General features: G+C 40.4%; 1 protein-coding gene across 4 annotated transcripts in view; it reads right to left on the bottom strand.

The window, feature by feature from the left end:
- NSMCE2 (NSE2 (MMS21) homolog, SMC5-SMC6 complex SUMO ligase) overlaps nt 1-19,751 on the bottom strand; it is a 132,699-nt gene that overhangs the window by 100,085 nt on the left and 12,863 nt on the right. For all 4 annotated transcript variants that reach the window (XM_068396679.1, XM_068396678.1, XM_068396680.1 and 1 more), the window contains exon 3: nt 3,394-3,500. In XM_068396679.1, the coding sequence (XP_068252780.1) occupies nt 3,394-3,500 (107 nt within the window). The remainder of the gene's footprint in view (nt 1-3,393; nt 3,501-19,751) is intronic.

The raw sequence follows: 19,751 nt of genomic DNA, 5'->3' as shown, positions 1-19,751 counted from the left end.
AAGAAACTACAGACCGGAAAAAATTACAACATACATACAAACTCACAAAATAATCAGATGAGATGTGTTTCGCAGCTTGAGACAAACACTGTTAACACGTGTATGAAAAACAGTCTGCTTGTGGAAACGAATGACCTGCTGCAACTCCCCAGAGAAAGCCCTCAGGTAAGGAATTCAGATAGAACCAGGGAGCAAGCCAGTGGAGGCTATTTTAAACCCAAGCCTTTCTACAGCTACCTCCAGGTGCAGTCCTAAATTCAGTAACAGTATCTGTTTCCCAGAAGCAGATTTTAAGCTGTCTCTGACAGGTAACTGGAGATACGCTGTGCAGTTCTAGAGGCATGGTGTGTAGCTATCCTCCAAAATATAGCACTAGCTGTTATTTTTTAGAGAAGCAGATTGTATCTCGGTTCTACTGCAGAAGCTTATATGCATTTCTTTCTCTTACTCAGAAAGGTTTGTTCAGGATGCTGGCAGTGGAAAGTACAGAAAATTCCCTAAAGCAACGTAGGAAACAGAGATAGGAGAAGTGTGGCTAGAGGCTAATAGATTAGCCATTACTGACTTTATAATCCACGTAGAGTCTTAATGTGTTAAATGTCTTGGAGCTACATTTTTGAAACCTTAGGAATAAACAACAAGGGCAGGAGCTTGTTTTAGCAAAGCAAGGAGTCGTCTCTGGCACAACATAAATGAGCTGCATTAGGGGAAAAAAAGGGAAAAACAGAAACCAAACACTTCCAGGACTTTATTTTTTTTTTTGCACACAAGCATAGATATGCACACAACAGATGCTGCTGAATCCAATCCTAAAAATCATGAATGTATCATTGCCTAAACTCACAAAAATATCTTCATGTCAGTCAAGCAGTCAAACCTGTGCTGAACTTAAAAGATCACGAGAAAACGCATCTGAAGTAAACAGGATTTGAGCACTTTGCTGGTGAAGGCACAGGCTTACTCTTTATATTCCCAAGGATGAAGAAAGAGTTTTGCTGATACATAGGAAAAATGAAAGAAGTTACATTGTTGAAAATGACTTGAAATTCCTACTATAACACATGAATTTGTTAATATCTTACAATCAAAATATAAACCTACTATATTTCACTGAAGTCTGGATATACATCCTTAATGTTTAATGACATGAGGACTACATTACGTTTTAATATGAAAGCTTTAAAAATCATGACTATTCCAAATAAAAGGAAAAAGTTCTGATCCATACAGTTTCTGACAAATACGAACTAGGAAGTCTGCAATTATGGTGACATCTGAGTTGAAATGTATATTTAAAGACTGCATGGGGAATGGTGACTGTATTTAAGACTGTCCAACATTTGCTGATGTAGGCATAGTTTTCAACTCCTTTTAAACATGTAATATTTATTTATTTGAATGAGGATTTTTCAGTTAAGCATCTGACTCAGGATGATTTTTAAAATTTATTGAAGGAAAACATTTCTATAAAATAAAAACCATGTAGGCATCTCTCAGAATAGAACTAGTGGAAAATGCATTGCTTTGCTCTCGTTTTTGTTTTAAAAATAGCAAAAGATAACAGCAAGAGAACAGCAAGACAGGTTTAATTGAAAAGCTCTACTACCTCCATGCTCTGAAACAGAGAGTTGGGGCTCTTCAGCCTGGAGAACAGAAGGCTCTGGGGAGACCTCATATCAGCCTTCCAGTACCTGAAGGGGCCTCCAGGAAAGCGGGAGAGGGGCTTTTTACAAGGGCATAGAGTGACAGGACAAGGGGGAATGGTTTTAAACTGAAAGATGGTAGATTTAGATTAGATATTAGGAAGAAATTCGTGACTGTGAGGGTGGTGAGACACTGGCCCAGGCTGCCCAGAGAAGCTGTGGCTGCCCCCTCCCTGGCAGTGTTCAAGGCCAGGTTGGATGGGGCTTTGAGCAATCTGGTCTAGTGGAAAGGTGTCCCTGCCTGTGGCAGGGGGGTTGGAACTAGATGATCTTTAAGGTCCCTTCCAACCCAAACCATTCTATGATTATATGATTTCACATCTTGAAGGGAAATTAGGGATGTGCTTTTGTCTTTTCTGGAGAAATCCATACAAAACTGACACCTAGAAGTCTATTTGCAGACACTAAAATAGGTTACTTAGAAAGTTGAGTTCTCCAAGCGCCATGTGGCCCAAAAATGAAGTGCTCAAGTACAGACTGCACCGAAATTGACTCTTTCAACGTCTGGATCTGCCGTGGAGTCTACACTTTCCATACCTTGCTTGCTAATGGCCAGGCCGTGATGATCGGAGGGGAGAAAACTAAGGAGCTCCTTAATGGAGCCGTCGGGGCCCGCCTGGGAGGCGGCAGGAGAAGCAGCCGCGCCCTGGAATCGGGGTAACAAGGCTACGCAGAGCCCAAGGGCGAGGGACAGCGAGCCAAAGGGGGCTGACAGGACCACAGCCGTGAGGAGACGGGAGCTGACGGCGGAGCGGGCCCGGGCAGCGATGCCGGGCGGGGGCGGGGCCGCGCGGCAGCGCCGGGCAACGCAACCGCGGCGCCCCCTGGCGGTCCGCGCTGCCGCCGCCGCGCCCCGGCCCCGGCCCCGCCCGCCGCCGGCCCCGGCCGTTCCCCCAGCGCCGCGCTCCGGCCCTCGGGGCGCAGCGGGGACGGGCGAGGGGGTGTTGTTGGACGTCGTCTGCTGTCGGGTGACGGCAGGGCGGGAGAAGGCCCTCCGACAGCTGCTGTGCAGCCGCCTGACCCACGGCCTCCTCCGCGGGGCCCGGTTTGCTGACGGAGCGGCGCTTACGCAACCCGCGCTGCCCGCGTTTCGGCCGGGCGGCCCCGGCACCTGTTGTGCAACCGCAGCCGCGCTCAACGCCGAGCCAGAAACCCCCTGAACACGCTGAAATGCGAGAGCTCTTGCACAAATGAGCGGTCAGGTAGCGACCGAGACCCTGGTTAATTGAGCGAACAATTAACAAGCTCCAGCAAATTCATGTGCAGGAAGCCGCTGGAAACCAGGCCCCGTCAGTTCCGCGCTGCCACAACCGCTTGTTTATCCCTGAAATCAGCTGCCTCGTTCATTACGTAGCTTCCCTCGTCCGCAACAGGTGAAGCAGGTATCATCTGAGACTACAGAGCCCTACCTACACAGCGCCCATCACTCCCGAAGCACCATTCATCCTGCATCCCAACCGGTGCAGGAGTTTGGTGGGGAGGAATTGGGAACTGTCTCACACAGTTCTCCCCAGCGTGGGAGCTAGGAAGAAAAATTAACAGTTGTACTGGCAACTTGAGTATTTTATACCTGCCAAAGATCTATCTTTCCAACTATGTATTGTTTTAATGGAACATTTGTATTATTAAAAGATAATATTTAAATAAGGCTATGTTTTCATAACTTTAATATATTAAAGTGACAGTTTACCTGATGTACCGTTTCTTCAATCGCTGTTATATAATGATTAAGTTCTCTGTCCATTGCAGCATATTCTATCATGACCTTTTCCATACTGTTAACGTCCTCTACATCATCTGCAAAACAAAATATTTCGTACATGGATGATCAGCTGTACTATTTTCAGGCAGCATTTTTTCTTTACAGATATGAAGATGAGTATTAATGCTGTGAATTTCTAAAGCATCTCTAAGGCACAGCAGGTGTTTTCAAGCTCGTCAAACATATACTTTTTTTCCTGTTTTGCAACTGTAAACCTTGACATTTCTTGGGTAACTTGAACAAACAGCTTACTCAGAAAGACACTTCCCTGGTTTCATGTGAACAAGAGAGAGTGTGTGTAATTTCATCTACCAACACCTAGTCATTAGGCAATCAGGATATTTTCTGCAAAAGCTATATTTCATGACTCATCATATTGCCTCAGAAATAGTCAGAAGAAACTTAAATGCCCTCTCGGTACAGTATAGTTCACAGCTATAATTAGACAGACCCCTTATCCCCCATAAACATAGCTACTGCAAAATCAAAGCAGAGCCAACATTTTATAACACAGGAAATAATGGAAGACTGACTAGCATTGGGGAATCAAGCAGTAAAATTTTAATTGCCAGTGAAAATCAATGAATACAGGACATGTGCTTAGCAATTCACATCCACTTCTATTCTCTTCTGCATTCCTCCTGATTTCACTCCTTTCACCTCTAACTACACCTCTGCTTTCCCGTTCTAACATTGCTGTACCTCTGCTTAGCTGGATAAGGGCTCTTCGCAGACGCTGCAGGGCTGAACAGCCACAGCTGTATCTCCTGACACAGGTGCATGTACCACACCAAATACTGCCAGCTGTGGGAGGGCAGCCAGCCACGAGCCCTAACCCATTTAGGAAATTAAGAAATTAGGAAACACAAGTTTCCACTCCTCCTATGCCCATTTATTCCTACCCTGCAGTTTCCAGGTATAGAGAAAACAGCTGGAAGCAGCGAAAAAGCCCGAAAGCCCACCGTGTAGCATTAGAGGTTGTAATTTAATGGAGTATTCTTCTTTACAAGCAGTTTAAGTAGCCAATCTGTGCTCTTATTTTTAGGAAGAAAATTGTGGTATAGCTTTTTAAATTTTTTTTTTGTGAAGAAAGGAAAATGTCTTCTGATCTGGCAAGCTAGTGCACTTCCTAAGTTGCTAACTATATTAGTATTTTACAGCACAAAAATCTGTCTCTGCAGAAAGCTAACATAAAGCATTGTATACAGCTGTCTTAGCTTGAGAGCAAAACCTGAAACTGTTGCTGAAACACGTCACTCAGGGATAGGAACTTCATACCAGATGAAACAGTGATGGATCCAGGAGACAGAAGGAAAAGCGCTAAGATATATTTACACAAAAAAGTTACATAATAAGTCATACTATTTTGTGAACATGGCAATTACAGTCATGATGTTTCCCTTAATTATATATAGGCTTGGTATGTATCCATTTTTCATTAAGTAGAGGAATGGATATTGCAGACAGAATCTTGGCATTCCTGTGACTTTCTTCTGAATAATCAGCATTTCCCTCTCTCCTTTCCCTTCCCTCCCACCCAATTTTCATATCCTATCTGGTAACTATGATCATGCTCTTTTTCCTCCCTGCTAAGAAGCATATGAAGTGCCTCCTTCAAGGCTGACACAAATGGCACTCCATGAATCACAGAAAAGGTTTGTGTAGCAAGTAACTGTCATTCTCCTCCTGTGGCTAAAATGAATCATGTCTGCGACATAAAGAAACTACAGTGGCCTAAAATGTTTTTTTTTTAGGGGAAAAGAAGTGCATTGTTAAACACCAAGAGAGCTGTATTAATGCCATCTTTCCTAAAGGTTAAAAAAAACTTTAGATAAAGAATAATAATGTTGCAACTTGACAGATGCATTAAAATAAAGCTCAAAGAGGTGGAACACAGCTCAGGCAAGAGGGACATTATCTGTAACTCCATCCTGCCCTACATTCTTCATGTCCTGACCGTTCCACCCATCCACCGGCCTGTTTTAAGTCTCAGTGATGTTCACTGCTGTCTCCCAGTTGCTCTTCTTTCGTGCACATGGAGTATGTTATATATACTGGGAAATCGCTGAATGCATCACTAACGCATGAGCATAGCCTGCCCTTGAAGGCATTATGGACATGAAGACAGAACTGAAGGACTGTAGACAGGTCAGTTGTTGTCCATCCCCTATTTCCGCTCTTTGACAGATATTAGAGTCCATTCTCTATCTGCAATTCAATCCGTAGTCCAAGGTGCAGAGAGCTAAGAAGAAATCTCCCACGTTAGTCACAGCCACCCATTTCCCCATCTCCTCAACAAGATTTAAAAGAAAACTTACATTACAGGCTATTCTATTTGCCTTTAAAACACTCTCGTCATCCCACATGACACACTGCAATAACCTGCCGTGTGTGGCTCCTCTGCTCCCACCACACTTTCCCTTCCCCTGATGGGCTAAGAGCACTTCTGCCCCTCCCTGGTAAGGAGCAGATGCAGAGCAGAGCTTCCATACACATGATGAGAAGCTGTCGGTGACTGTATGGGGATGTAAAGTTTTACAGCTCAGCAAGGCAGGGATCCCAGCAGCTTCAACGTTTCCTTACAACAGACTCCACCATACACTAATCAGAACACAGCAGCTGACCTGATCTTACCAGGGAACAAGAAATTAGAAAAGACTTGTCTCTCCTCACAACCATCCCACAACTCACTCCCCCAGATCCCACCAACCCATTAGTTTAACAGCACTATAATGTCAAGAAGAATCAAAATTTAATAATTATATCAGGCTTTTGAAAGATTCAAAAGGCATTGTCCGTTACCCACTCTGCAAGCCCCGCTGCTACTTGTATTTCAGTTGTGAGGAAGGCAGTATAGATTCATAGTAAAGGGATTCAAGGCACTGTCTCTCTTCCAGCAGACTTTGGCCACATTATCTGCTGAATACCCTCCAGCCAGACCCCAGATACAAAGCCAGCTAACTCTCCAAAGTACTCAAACCTTTCCCTCTGACGGCCAACAACTTAGCTCAACACCCAAATCAAACGCTTTGCAAGTGCTGGATCGGTGCCTTTCTGTTATCTAATCAAAATTTATCCTAATCTTGTTTCTAATTCATATCTAAGGAATGCATTCCAAACTCTCTGCATATGCTTTTAGCTACTGCCACAAAATACCATTGAAGTTGCACACTGTAGTTAAGTCTCCTTGTTATCTAGGCTAAATATGTTGACTTCAGTAAGCATTTCTCCACAAGTCCTTACCCTCACCACCCAGATATTACACATTTTGCAATATTACATCTTTTACTCACAGAAAGCCCAGTTCAAGGCCACAATTGTCATTTTCAAAGGCCCATGTGTGTCATGTTAAAATTAGCTGGCTGAATATGCACACTTCATTATTACGAATTCCAGCTCACATGACTTTATGATCTCTTCTTATAATGGAAACAGGGACATTATTCTGAAAAGTCCCTAAATATTAAAGAAAAAAATCACATAAGGAGACTAGCAAGAGTTCAATTTCTCATTTCTAATAAGAGACCAAACTGATCATGCTCAGGTCTCTTACTGCTGATTCAAACTGTAATCAGTCAGGGCTGGGTTACGTACCGTGAACCCCATGGCATTAAAACAGAAGTTGTAAGAACAGGATAAAGTCAAGTCAGTGCTGGTTTAATACTTCCTATATTGACACTCGTCTAAAATGCCACCAACTTATCCAAAACTTGTACTTCCTTCTAACATCTGAGTTCATATTTACTTTAGTTCCCTGTTCCACAAGTTAGCAAAATTTCTAAAGATTTTTCACAACTACCACTTTTTCTGTGTAGAAGTTACAACATCGGTATTTGCTTATTTAGGGTGTTACAGCTGTCCTCCAGCCAATACACAGCAATTCCAATAAGCATTCACTTCCACCGCAGACTATCTCAAACACAAAATAGTCTGGAATACCATGAAATTACAGGAAGGCTCTAAGCCTGCAAATGTAGCAGTACTTAAAATGAATACTTAAGCACAGACAACATGGATTAACATAAACATATATAGATTCTCACATCTTTATAATATTGGCTAACAAAAGTCAAACTTTCAATTTAAAGAAAACAGGACATTGTCAGTTCTACCTCTTGCACTACATATGAGGTTGCTTTGAATTTCAAGGCTACACGCTGTTTTTTCTATCAGGCTCTCCCATCATTCAGTGCAGAAGAGGAATGGTATACCATTGCCCACAGATTTTGACAGTAAATTTCAGACTTTTAAAACACGCATAACACAAACATCTGTCACTTGAGCCAACAGCAACAGCAGTAGTAGGCAGTTGTCTTCATGTGCATCAGCAGTAGATAAAATACACACTCTGCCAGCAGGTTTAAAGTTACTGCTGACAGCAGAGGAACACAAGCTCCCAGACTCCTTGATTTAACTCTGTTTTCTGGAGGAGAATGTACATTCTCAATTCAGGATACAGCCAAGCATTTTTGCTGTTTTTAGCAAGTACTTTATTTTCAAAACCAAAAGTGCTAAGACACCCACCCTGCTGTGCCCCCAATTTTGGTCTACTCAAAACTGTTGGTAATTCAAGTTGGACAATACATCTGGAAAAAAACAACCAACCCACGCTCTTTAAATATAGATTCACAAAACACTTGGAGAAGACAGTAGCAAGATGTCCCTCTACTGTCTAGATGCTCGGTAGTGAGAGGATACAGACGCACGTAGGAGACCACCGTCTTATTTCCCTCCTCTGTCTAGATATACTTGAACCCTGCCATTGTCCTATATAGACTATACAGACCAACAGGAACTTAAACAGGAGATTGATTGCTGCTGCAGCACTGAGGGTGCATCTTCACTTTTTCTCCTGCAGATACATGGACAGCTCCTCAGAAAACCCTCACCAAACGAAAACTTCTTTCAAAATCTCATCTTCCTGACCTGTAACGTATTTTATCTATTAGGCTGAAAAAAGAGCATAATGCTAGTACAGAAAGTTCTAAACTAAAAATATTAGAAGCAATACAAAGGAACAGTAAAACACAGGAGAAAACCAATCTGATCTCCTGAATGCAGGTGTCTTCACATTAAAACCAGATAAATGGTTGAAAGTGGAATGCCCAAAAATCTCCACAGAGCCCTTTGGATAGGGAACTAACCACTGCAATTCATAACAGAAGAAAAATTATTGCTGATTAGAGCCAGCAACCATATAGGGAACGGCAATTGGTGGAGTAAATGGGAACTGAGGGCAGTAATTGCAAAATTTCCCTCCACATAACAGTCAGAAGCTACTTACTGCTAAAGCTGGTCCTAAAGAAACTTCTCAGGAAATGCCTTAACTGGGCTGTAGAGTATTTCGAGATGGATTTCCCTCACTGTCCCCTGATGAAGCCATTCTGTCTGCATAGAAAGCTTTCATATACATGGAGTTAGAGACCGGGTGTGCATGAGTGATTTTACAGACCAATACCTTCACCTAGATACCAGCACTCCAGTGAAAAGTACGTATGTCTTACAAAATGAAATGACATCAATGAGAGCAAGAGAAACCTACTCTAGGTGTCCCTGCTTGAGCAGGGGGGTTCGACAAGATGACTTCCAGAGGTCCCTTTGACCCTCAACCATTCTGTGATTCTATGCTATTCCCCAATATCCAACAACTTCGTCTCTAAACCATTCTTCTGGAAGATGGTTGAAGGTGTGTTCAAGTTCAAGTCCTCTCAAGCAAAGAAGGAAGTTGAATCTGAGTTTCCTATATCCTATCAAAGAAAAAATATTGAATAGAAGGAATAAAAATGAAAGGAGTGTGGGAGACAGGATGACTAGGACTTTTAAAGGAAAAACCAGCACAGAAGAGCATCGTTAGTTGACCATGCCCACAGTTGCACCAGAACTATTGCTTGTGAATGATTTCTAAAGTTTCATCTTATATTCTATTCAGCTTCTGTTAAGAAACTGCAAATCAAACTACAATACTTGGATTCAGGTCAAACGTTTTGTTGTACCTCAGTAAAGTCTTCCGAGGTTTTATTCTGGAAAGCAACGGGCAGTGCTTTTCAGTCTGGATTTAAACATTTGTTTTATTCAGCCAGTAACTGAAAAAAAATTTTCGATTATCTGTTTCTCCCTGCTTAAGATATTAGTAAGATGAGCCAAGAGTGTCTGTTAGATTACAGACTACTCCTGACAAAAAAAAAAATGCATCTTGTGTGACAAGCCATTTCCTTGTAGGCTGTGACAGTCTGAAATGGGAAGAGAAAAGATTCAGTGACATGGGAGGCTCCTGCCAATCCCGTGGAAATGAAACCCAAGTACATTACATTGTCAAGAGAGTCAGAATTTCAACAGAAACAGACCATGCAGGGTCTGAATGCCCACTCTGAAACATCCCAATTGCCGAATGCCCAGTTTGAAACATCTCAAGAGGCCAGCATTTCCAGCGAGTGGGTGTTGCACACATTCTGAAAACAGAGTCACCTCAGAGTGGGCACAGAGAAGCTGAAGCACCCAGTATTACTAACCACTTTTGAAAATAACTTACTATATTATTCTACAATAAAGTAATCATGAAACTTTTGCTCAACATGAAACTCCCTTGAACTCCATTGCCAGCAGAACTAGGCCAGCAGTGCTTTTGAAAGCAACTTCCTTACAGTACTTTTTTTTTTCTTCAAGACGACCAGGGAGAAGCTAAAAAGTCATAATGATCCCAGTTTAGACTTGAGAGCAGTAACAAAGATCTATGTTACCAGATATTTCTGCCACAGTATCCAAACAGACTGCAAGGTAAAGGTGGTCAATACCTCCGAACACCTATTGACACTGCGGTAAAACCTAATGAAATAAACAGGGTTCTCACAGAGAGTTTGATTTAGCAAAGCACTCCACCATGTGCTGACGTGCTTTCCTGTATAAAATCCAAAGTATAATATTATACTACATAAATAGAGATGGTTTAATTTAGGCTGAGGCACACAAATAATAATAAAAAGACATCAACCAATCTCTCACACATGTGAACAGAGTTTGCTATGGAATAGGAAAAGAAAAAAGTCTTTATATCATATCTACATATTTTTCGTTACTGTGACCTCTATGTTTCGTTCCACACATACAGCACGAGGACATGAAGATAGGTGGTATGTACACACTTCCCCAAATAAAAATGGATGCTTGCTTGACTAAATATTAAGGCCCATACAATTCCCAGGCTACTTCCCTCCCTTCAGACAACAGAGACCAGCACCTGACCAACACCTCTTTTCTCCTTACTAAATTCCAAGGTCACGGTAAGGTTAATCTTTATTTTACCAATTAATACCTACTTAATTTTGCAGAAAGACCAATTTAAAGTTAACAAAGACAGTGTAACTAATAAGCAGGAGCACTGAAAGGAGGATGAAGTATTTACAAGATGCAGAAGTTTTGAGAAGAAACTCAAGCTCTCCTCTGTCATAATTCTGTATCAGTTTCCTGGCATTATGGTGATATCCATCCACAACTACTGTGCTCTGTTCAACCAAGGAGTAAATCAGCATTCCCTAACACTATCTACAGCCACAGGCCCAAGAACAGAAACACAAGTTACATTGACAGACAAGCAGCAAGAAAACACCGAGGCTGAGGTTCATATACCTTTTCTTTGGCAACAAAGGGAGTTTCACAGCTCATTTCCCCAGGCACTCATCCTTGCTGTTCCTCTGTGTTCCTCCTCTGCTGACCCTCAGCTAGGATAATATGACTTTCATAGGGTTATACTATAAATTGGATTAATGAAACAATCCAAGCTAAAAATAGCTTTCTGTCCTCCAAAACCAAACCAAAACAAAAAACCCAAACCCATGGTATTCCAGTAATTGAATCTGAAGTGCAGATATACAAACAGTTGTACCAGCACAATTGAAGGGGTGGTAAACTGTAGCAGGGTGGAGCTGGGGGGAAATAACTACCTAAGCCAACTTCTTTGCCAAGAAAAAGGTAAAGGAACCACACCTGTATCTTCTAAGCAAGTACAAGGCATATGTTATCTTCACACAGAAATCCGTCCAATCTCTCATAAAATAAATAATAAAAACGCCTCTGTTTTCCTAAATATATATATATATATCTGTCTCTTCTTTGTGGATTTCAACATATGATGAAATTAAGGCTGAAAACAACATTCAATAATAATTTTAATGGGAAAGGATTTTCCTATGAGTAATAAGCTTCTTGCCTGTGGAGGCGTGGGCATGTCTGCACCACACAATAGAGCGTGGTTCAGAGCCCCGAGCTGCTGCTGACCTTGCCTTCCTCAGAACGAGAGATGGGAGGGCTGGGAATATTTAAAAGTAAGGAGTCTACTGCTGTCCTACCCACTTTCTCCTCTCAGAACTTGATATGGTAAGATTAGAATCTGGCCAAAATTTTCACAGATCATAGAATCACAGAATGGTTTGTGTTGGAAGGGACCTTAAAGATCATCTAGTTCCAACCCCCCTGCCACAAGGCAGGAGACCTTCCACTAAACCAGCTTGCTCAAAGCCTCATCCAATCTGGCCTTAAACACTGCCATTTTCTTGAAATATTTTCCCTCACAAGGAACAGGGAAATATTTGTTAAGGTGTTACAATTGCTACTCTTTGATCCCTCAGAACACTTTCTAAAACTGCTATTTCAAATGAAGTATTTTATTTCAAGACTTTTAATGCGCATTTACAATTTCCATAAAAGGTTCACAGGCTGCTTTATCTATGATTTCCACTGGAAACCACTACCAGCAAAATCATTTTTTAATGTTTTTTTTGCGATTCCAATAAGTTCATTTCCAACTTGTTAGAATTATTTTTTTACGAAGTACAATTTCTTCTTTATTACACAATATTGCTACTTGCACATGATGAACTCTACACAGATAATCCACCCCTTTTTTGTTTACAAGTCAACAGTGTTAATGCTTTCTGTTGTCAATAACCAATTCTTCTCTTATCTTAAATTGCATTGACAGGTGGAAAATAAATATTTCAGTGTGAAGTGCAAGTCTGTTTCTAATAAAAGGCATGATTGTTATTATCCAGCAGTAAACAATACCATTAGGTTTTTCACAAAAAACTTTGCTTGTGTTAATGAAACTGTTATATTTCCATCTCAGAGAAGCTCATTCAAAGTGTACCTTCATTAAACTAAATGCAGTAGTTCATAGAATCATAGAATCGTAGAATGGTTTGGGTTGGAAAGGACCTTAAAGATCATCTAGTTACTTAGAATTTCCTCCGTTTGGGGGAAACAGGAAATGGGTTGGAAAGACATTTCAGTTAAAAAAATCAGTAAAGATAGGAAAATAAACCCTTTTCACCCAAGACCTTAAAAATTCTCAGCAGCATTACTTCTCAGGCCGGGATTGGAGGCAGCCTAGCTCAGAGACCAAGCTAACAAGCCCTCATCAGAGCTTATTTAATCAGATACAATGTTTCACTAAATGCAACTGTCATGGGTCTGGGCTCAAGCTACCATAATATGTGAGTCTCGTGCAGATATATCCGATTCAAAATCTAATTGCACAAGCTAGACATGCTGCATTTGGCACCATAAGAAAAAGGAGTCACATGGTGCATCCTCAATGGCCTGGCCAGAAAACAGGGCCATGACGCAGGACGGGAGCACAGGAGCGTCCCCTCGCAGAGTGACTGAGTGCGGTTTCAGTCTAGAGGCAGGAAGGTAAGACCAAGACAATCCAGCACCAACTCACTACGGCTCAGTTCACTCGTCATAGTTATAGTCCCACACAAAAAGAACACAGAATCCAAACTAAGCTTCCATAACTGACAGCAACAGCTTCATGCAGAGACAAATGGATGCACCTCTAGCACTGAAATTTTAACATTATTGACCTAAGATGAAACAGCTGGGGGAGGAAAAATGCCAAAATATGTCTGGTTTTTAAATGTCAAATATTTTTATTAGATACTTCCAAACGTAACATTTTTTTTTCTCTGAACCCACATAGTCTCCCATTCTAAGTTTTTACATTTCTGCTTCTACAACCCTTGGCACTATTGACTTCAGAATCCAGAGAAACTAATGGGTAGCCCCAGACAGAGCAAGGCTGGACTTCAGCTAACTAGCCAGGAGACTAGCCATGCTGCAGCTGCAGCTCAGGGTGGACAAACAATCCAGTTTTGTAGTCAGCTTTTCAGACAAATCTGGCTGGCAGGCAGCTCCATGTTCCACACCACTATGGGCAAAGCAGTCATGTGTCTTACAACAGAGCTGACACCAGTCCACATACATAAAGGAATAAACAAAAGATAAATCAGATTCATAATGTACAGCTAACAATAGAAAGTTTGGCATTTTTAAATCAGAAACACTGATCTGTTAGATTATCAGAAACAGGAAGGTTAGTAGAAATAGATATGAGTATCATCTCCAAAGTTAATTGTTTGTTGAAAATGCAGGTACCTCCATATCTACTTGGTTATTTTCTAGTTTCTGTTGAAGAGAGCTAACAGACAGAACACAACCACGGTTAAACTAAAGGAGTCTAGAAAACCAGTGTCTCATGCAAGCAAAGGTCAAGTGATGGAAACACAAACCAAACAAACACAAAACACCCTTTTCAGCACAAATCACATATTGATATGGTACTTGAAGTGCTAAACATGCAGCAATACTAAAACTAGGGCTTTCAGAGCCCACAATTCTTCAATATGACCAAAAAAACCCCACCACCCAACGCAAAAAACCTACCCACAACCTAATCCTCTTACACAGACAAGGCAAAGGCAAAGACTGGACACAAACAGCAAGCATAATGAAAAGCAGCAATTCATTCTGCCCCTAGCAGGCCTCCTTTGCATAAAATCTCTTCTGTGAATTGGCAGATCTCCCCTTTTTGGCATGAATTTCTGGTATGTGGCATTCATTCTGTTGCTTGCATACTGGTAAGTGACAGAGCTTAATCTTTCCATTGCTGGAATTTCTTTTCCCACAAACTTCATACAAAAATTTCTCCTACTATGAAGAGCTGCTACTTTGTTATCATGTGGAAAATGCACAGCTCTGTGCAAAAAAGGGCAATGCAATTCTGTATTGCCTGTATCTCTCATATATGCACAAATATTTAAGATTTTGAGAGGAAACAGGAATTTGTTTGATGGCTTACAGTACACCACAGATGATGATGGTCTCTCAGTATGTTTTTTAGATAACCCTATTATCTTTGTCCATAGTAGGAAAGAAGTAGCTTTGTGGGGGCCTCATGGCATTTAGAGGTGCAGTTTTGAAAAAATAGGAATATAAATTGAAACCAAGTGTGGAACTGTTCTGTAACTAGAGAGGAAGAAGTAAAAGGCTCCCTCTGTTCAGTGCTTAAACAGAACTGGTAAACTATCACATGGCTGTCAGACACTGTGTTATTAAAATAAATTAAATCCAGAACCATATGACTATGCTTCAGATTTGTGTAGCTGAAACATACTACTTGAGAGAATTTTCTCCCCTTTATACTGACATACTTTTGAATTTTGTTCAATTTAAAATCTGGTTTTCTATAAAAGTGACTGGGCCAAATCTGTGCACTAAAGTAACTATGTTCAGTGGAAGAGAGGTCTTGATTACCTTGACATTACCTTGAGACATCAGGACAGACTACACACCTCCAACAAAGCATGGATAAAAGATTCATCTAAAAATACTGAAGAAATACAGAATTTGAATGAGTGATGGCAGACCTTATTCACTCGAAAAACAGCTGTGAATTAGATCCACACCCACAAGTAATAAACTTTAAAAAAAAAAAAGTCTTGTGAAAATGTCACATTAATCTACCCATACAGTAAAAAGTCTACTCACCCACTGCTTACTAAGATGATTAGTAAGGAAATCACAAGTTAAACTTTATTCATCTGCTTAAGAAAAATAGGAAAGAGTTTGCAAGGTTGATTTAACTCAGAAGATATTATTGTCACTTGACATTTACATGCTATGTATAATTCCATTCCCACTTACAGTCTGGGGAAAGCCTGTTAAAATACTTCCTTAATGTGTGAACACTTCTTTGAATTGTGCTCTTTTCATCTGCCACCTTCTCCTTAAGCCAGCTGGCTCTTTTTGTTAAGTCTTTTTTAATAAGAAAGTTCATTATACGTAATTTATGGAGCAGTTTGAGATTGTCACCTTCTACTGAGTGCTACAGCACTTTCATATTTCAGAGCACTCTGAAGCATTTGTTGATAATGTCAAAAAAGTAAGGAGGTTCACACGCATGTATCCTGAACAACTCCAGTGTGAGACTAATCAGAAAGATCACATCTCTCTTCTCATTTTCAGCCACATAAACCAGTCCTCCTTCAATTTATATGCCAGTCTGCTCTTCCCATTTGCAAAAGCTAACACCTTTGTGGAAACTAAAGAAGTTGCTTACATGGGAAACATCATTAGGAAGGCATTTAAATATCTTTCGTCATCTAGAGCACAATCGGTGTACTGCCCTGCTTAATCCTTTTGCTGGGGCTTTCTTCTTCCCCCTCCTTCATTACACGTTTCTTTACCACTTGCTCTTCTCTTCCTCCTCAACTAGTTCCCCCATTCCTGCTCTTTTTTTCCCCGAGCACTTGCTAGCCTGCTTTTTGATTCTTTCTCTATTAGCAAGTGATTATCTTCCTGGTGATCACAATCTTTGGGGGTCACCTCCTACTTTCTCCCATCCTTTTATATAATAGCAGCTCTAAACAGAGTCATGGCTGTTGATTTTCTTTTATTGGCATAAAGGTCTATTAACACACAAATAAACCAAACTGAAACAACAACAACAAACAACACATAAACTCACCAGTTGTTAATGGTAACTGCTATGTAGTGCACCGTTTGGGAACTAACCTAATGCAAACAATGCCTGAAAGGGTGGCTGGGACAGCAACGGGAGTGATGGCAGGTTTCCTGGCTATTACTGTATGCCCCACACAGAAGGTTGTGCTGTGTGATGCTCATGATGAATGCCAGACCCTTGTTCAACATCTAAAGAGGGGTACAGGGATTGTTGTGATTTTTTTCTCTTTTTTTAAAAGGGGCTGATTGTATGCTGACAATTTTGCAGATGCATCCCTATCTTTATATGGAACATAGTATATAATTTGGGCAAAGGCCCCTTCTAGACCAACAAGCATGAGACTAAATCCTGCTAATTGCATTTTCCTTCAATAAGCTCTTTCAGTATTTCAAAGAAAGAGCAACGCAAATTACTCAATGCCTGGAAAGTGTGACTTACAACAAGAGTGGCTAAAGCAGCTCAACTTGCGAAGTTTAAGTAAGAGATGCTGAAGGTGACTTGCTCATTATCTACCATGACCATCCTGAAGACTTCTGAACATATTGGGCTCTTCGATTATCAGACAGAAATGTAAGATTCAGTGCCTGAAAACTGAAACAAAGCTAATGAAGAAAGAAAATACAAGGTTCTCTGACAAATAGAGCTGAACTGTTTATTCAGAGATGGGATGGATTCTCTTGTCACTTTAATTGACTTTTCGCTGGACTGTGGGTTTCACTGATAAATTTTCTTTCCGTAAGCAGTTTCAGTAGCACATTTTTTGAATCAGTGTAAAGTTTTCTCTCCTCACATAGTATTATTTATTGACCCACTAATAAACGTCAGACTATCCTCCTGTAGACATGGCTGAAGGATCCACTCATAAATTCCATCTAAGTGCAAATCTTCACTTGATGTCCTGTGTATATTTCAGTAGTTCAAACCATATCACCTGTAATGGTTCTTGGAAATGTGGTACTTCCTATTTGTTAATTCACAAAAGGTAAAGATGACATCTTTGCTAGGCTGTTGTTTTCTGCTGCCTTTCATTTCCCCTGCACACATATTTTTCCTAGTACCTTTCTTCTACCTTTTCCAATCACCTACTGCCATTACAGACAACTCAAATTATTTCTAGACTCTTGCAAGATAATTTCCACAAGCACAGAAGACGTAAGCAACAACAGAAGTGAGTACCTACACAGGAGTCTGAGATATTCAGATGTTCATATATCCTCTCAAAACACTCCTGATGATAACTCTTTTTATAGAAGGGAAACTGATGCCTAGTGAACCTCAATGACTTGGCCAAGGCCACACAGTGGCAATGCCCGTTTGAAAGCACGGTTGTTCCTATCCTCAAGGCCTCAGAAAAATCAGACTTGAAGCATCTCAGTTGTTTTATCTCTTTCATATAATGCTAATAGAATCATAGAATCACAGAATGGTTTGGGTTGGAAGGGACCTTAAAGATCATCTAGTTCCAACCCCCATGCCACAGGCAGGGACACCTTTCCACTAGACCAGGTTGCTCAAAGCCTCATCCAACCTATGAGTATATGAGTTCTGTGTTCTTCTTGAGAGAAAATGGGAAAGAAAATGAGAAGGGAAGCAAAAAAATCTATGAAAATTATAATAAAAAATATTCCAAATCTACAATTTGGAAAATCAGCCTCTGCCTGTTCTCCAAAAGATGAAATTTTTCATAGGTCTCAGTGTCAGCAATCGTAGTAAGGAACACACAAGTCTTACATGTGATTCTGACTGATATAGCAAACATTCCCATTTAAATTCTTGGAATTTAATCACTACATATTATAATCTTCATTTTTCACTAGAGCATCAGTGTGCTATATAATATTGGTGTAAATGGCAACATGTTATAAAACCTAGATTTCAGAGTACATTTTTAAGTTTTCTTTTTTAGTTATTTTTACCTGAAAGTATTTTATAAAACTCTCATAATTAGTTCTACATGCACTGACAAAAAAAGTTATTTGAGTACCAAAAAAAGGTAAACAAACAGTTGCTAGTTCTTGAATTCTTGAAGAGAAGAACAAAGAAGAGAAAGGAAAAGAAAGGAAAAAGGAAAAAAAAAAAGAGATGAGTGTCCCATGTCTATTGGTAGGGGATCAAGGATGAAGGTTTCAGAATGATCATGTCTACATAAGGGCTTCTTTCATGTTTTGACCAAACGTTGAGAACATGTCAGCACAATGCTTACTTTTAACCCAGATAAATCTTTTCCTAATGGAAAGAATCAAGAAAAGAAATACAATTGCTTTATATTCTTAATCTTTCTGAATGCTGCCAACCCCAGATTTTTTTCTACTTTTGTGGGTTCCTTCTCCCTCCCTAGTTATTTAGGCACACAATTAGATCACTGAAAGCTAAATACTGATCTACTCAAATTGATAAAAATTAAAGCCTTCAGAGTGGGTTCTTCAAAGCCCACACTACTTTCTATATATACTGTATGCCTCTACATTTAAACAGGAGTTAGCGGTTTTTTCGTATTGCCACATTTCCGTGGCAGAAATACGATGATAAGAAAATGACAGATTGATATACTATAGAGAATATTTTCATACAGTAAATTATTCAGATAAAATACTCCTCTCTGGCTTTTGTACAAAGAGGTTGATTTATCTTTGCGCTAAAGAGCCCACACAAGACCTCTGCAGCACTTCATAGTATTTTGAAGCTGGAACAGACCATTAGGATCATCTATTCTGATCTCATGCATAGTAGAGGCCAAAGAACCTCACCCAGCAATTTCAAGCCTATAACTTACAGCTGTAAGCTCACTCATTCTCTCAAGGTTAACATCACTAGTGTGCAGAGGGTCTGCACAAAGGTCTGCACAGCATTTAAATCCCACTTATGATCTATTTTGAAGACTGCTGAGAATTTATGAGGTCTAGGACACACAGAAATTTATAGTGACTCTGGGTACATGAGGTAACCCACCAGGTGACTGCAAACCTCCCTAACTCATAATGACCTTTGGGGGAGAAAATTACCCACTTCCTTAGGAAAATACATAAGAAAAAAGTATAAATCTAGGACATACATATGTATGTATGTATTTGAAATCAGACACTATGTGAATACCACCTACCGAAACCTGAGAAATAAAATTTGTGCAGTTTTCATCTGAGCACTCACAAGAGTTCTGACAAAAACCGAGACTGTCCAGAGTACGACCTTCTGTTCAGGTGCAAGCTGTCAGTACATTTCCATGAGAATGCACTAAAGACAGTTATTCAGCAAGGTACCTTTAAATCAAGACTGGATTTCACTCTGAATGATACTCTCTAGTTCAACCACAACATACCAGCTTCATGCAAGAATAATTGCACGAAATGCAATGATCTGTATTATGCAGGAAGACAAAGCAGTAGATCATGCTGGTCCCGAACAGCCTTAAAAATCTATGATCTGATAATACTAATTCTCTTTCTCCACTATTAATCCTTCAATTAGATTTTAGTGTTATTAAATGCAAGAG

Source organism: Nyctibius grandis, chromosome 3 (assembly GCF_013368605.1).
Source record: "Nyctibius grandis isolate bNycGra1 chromosome 3, bNycGra1.pri, whole genome shotgun sequence".
NCBI lineage: Eukaryota > Metazoa > Chordata > Aves > Nyctibiiformes > Nyctibiidae > Nyctibius > Nyctibius grandis.
This window is presented reverse-complemented; position numbering and strand designations above follow the sequence as displayed.